Here is a 2,258-nt window from a genome sequence, read left to right as displayed (position 1 = left end):
GGCACCATGCGCCTCTTTAAACATGCCAACTAAGCTGGAAGTCCATGCAGAATGCAAACGACCCACCACCCTCTGTGAATCTCCTCCATAGGCTCAGGCTGTTACATGGAGGAGCTGTGTGACCCATGTGTTGGAGTGCGTCTGTGCGTAAAGTTTGGGGGGGGGGGGGGGTTCAGGGTGTCCAACACCGTTATTCTGACAATTATCCATCAACGTTTCGTTTTATTCTCAGTATTAGATATTGTAATCGATCTTAAGTTTAAAATTCAGTTTGTAAATCCAAATAAGTGCAAATAATAAGTCCAAACTAATAAATGTGTAACTGTATCACTTGTGTTTCCGGTTTGCGTGCACAATTTAGAAATGTTTTTTGTATTGTTTGTTTATGTATATATTTTTTAGAATGTTATATTTGAAAATAAATACATCATTCACTTGGTAGTTCATCGTTCGCAGCATCTGAAGCGCACAAGTTTATGGAAAGCCTTCTTAAAGTCCTCGTTGGACATGGTGTATATGATGGGGTTAATCAGCGAGTTCAGGTATCCCAACCAGGTGAAGAAGTCAAAGAGTTCGGGGTTGAAACAGGAATCACACGTGGCCACCACCAGTGTGTAAATGAAGAAGGGTAACCAGCAGATGATGTATGCGCCCAGGATGATCCCCAGCGTCTTTGTGGCTTTGCGCTCTCTGGCCGCTGAAATCCGCTTTTTCTCCAAAAGCGCATCAGACAGCGTCACTTTCACCTGATTTTCGCTGGTGGAAGAACCGGTGTCGCTCGATTGGGTGTCGTGTCTGCCCGTGGACGCCACCGAACCCGGGGAGTTGGTGACCAAATGCGCCGCTGTGAGTCTCTTCCCTACTTTCTTGGGAGACTGCTTAAGGATCCGTTTGCGCGCCTCCACGTAAATCCTCCCATAAAGCACAATGAGCAGCAAAGTGGGGATGTAAAACGCTCCGAAGGTGGAGTAAATGGTGTAGAATATATGATCCGTGTTTACGCTGCAGCTGGTGAGCTCGTCCGCCTTCACCTGCCTCCAGAATAACGGAGGTAAGGAGATGGAGATGGCGATGACCCAGGCTGTGGCCACCATCCCGGCTGCGCGCCCCTGGGTGCGCTTCTTGGAGTACTCCACCGCGTCCGTGATGGCCCAGTACCGATCCAAAGCGATTACGCACAGGTGGAGGATGGATGCGGTGCAACACGTTATGTCCGAAGAGAGCCAGATGTCGCACACGATCTGCCCCAGCGTCCAGGTGTGGATCACCGTGTAGAGGACGCAGATGGGCATCACCAGGATGGACACCAGCAGGTCGGTGATGGCGAGGGACGCGATGAGAAAGTTGGCTGGAGTTTGGAGCTTCTTCGACTGGGAGATGGTGGCGATGACGAACGCGTTGGATAAAGTGGTACCGAGCGTGATCACGGAGAGAACCGCGGCCAGGCTGATCTGATAGGCGAGGCTGTCCGCACCTCCGCCGCCGCCGCCATCGCCGCCAACGCCGCTGCCGCCCGTCCCGGATGAGCCGGTGATGAAGCTGTCGTTCGTGGCGTTCACCGGTGAAGTTGGCTCGACTTGATCGGTGAGCTCCATAACTTTTAGTCACTTTTTCTCATATTTCATTTCACCGTCTGACATCTGTGAGACTCGAAAGTCGCCTCATAGTCACCGGTCAAAGTCGCCGGTCAGATACACACCATCACCAGCCTGGCACACACTCCTTTCCTCCTCATTTTCCTCTCTTACACAATTATCAAAACAAAAATATCCATTCCATGCACAAATTTAAAAAAAAATAGCCATTAAAAAATAATCTTGATTAGGCCGCACGTGATGAATTAGAGAGTCCAGGTGTTTGTGTGAAACTGTGCGTCCTGATGCTCCAACAAACATCTGGCAAAATGTCACCGATAATCCGCATGTGGGGCAGATGTTCTCCTGAGCTGCTTCCTCCTCAGGCCCCCTGTGGTTGAATGGCGAGCCAACTCAAAGTCTGGGCTTTATACACACACACTCACACACACGCGCACACACACACTCCCTGACATCAAACAAGCGCCACTGATCACTCTCCATTCGTAGTAGAGCATCCGCTGGGTCATAGTGCCCTTGTGTTTCACACTCCTCACTCCGGATTGGGATTCGGAACAAAACTCCAAATGTGCAAGAATTCATCTCCTCATCTAATATGATTTGAATTGTAACTATCAGCTCTTCTTTTGTTATCTTAAAGCTTTCAGAGTGAGTTTTTGAGGT

The 2,258-nt window shown here is 49.5% G+C and overlaps 1 protein-coding gene across 1 annotated transcript; it reads right to left on the bottom strand.

The window, feature by feature from the left end:
* Positions 1-443: 443 nt before the first annotated feature.
* htr1b (5-hydroxytryptamine (serotonin) receptor 1B) lies at positions 444-1,595 on the bottom strand. Its single transcript, XM_076165609.1, has 2 exons — positions 1,508-1,595; positions 444-1,474 (listed from the first exon to the last, which is right to left on the bottom strand). The coding sequence occupies exons 1-2, from the start codon at positions 1,593-1,595 to the stop codon at positions 444-446; spliced, it is 1,119 nt and encodes a 372-aa protein (XP_076021724.1).
* Between the last annotated feature and the right edge of the window lie 663 nt (positions 1,596-2,258).

Source organism: Genypterus blacodes, unplaced genomic scaffold (genome assembly GCF_046128005.1).
Source record: "Genypterus blacodes isolate CSIRO-AG114 ecotype Tasmania unplaced genomic scaffold, CSIRO-AGI_Gbla_v1 ptg000147l_1, whole genome shotgun sequence".
In the NCBI taxonomy this organism is placed as follows: Eukaryota; Metazoa; Chordata; class Actinopteri; order Ophidiiformes; family Ophidiidae; genus Genypterus; species Genypterus blacodes.
This window is presented reverse-complemented; position numbering and strand designations above follow the sequence as displayed.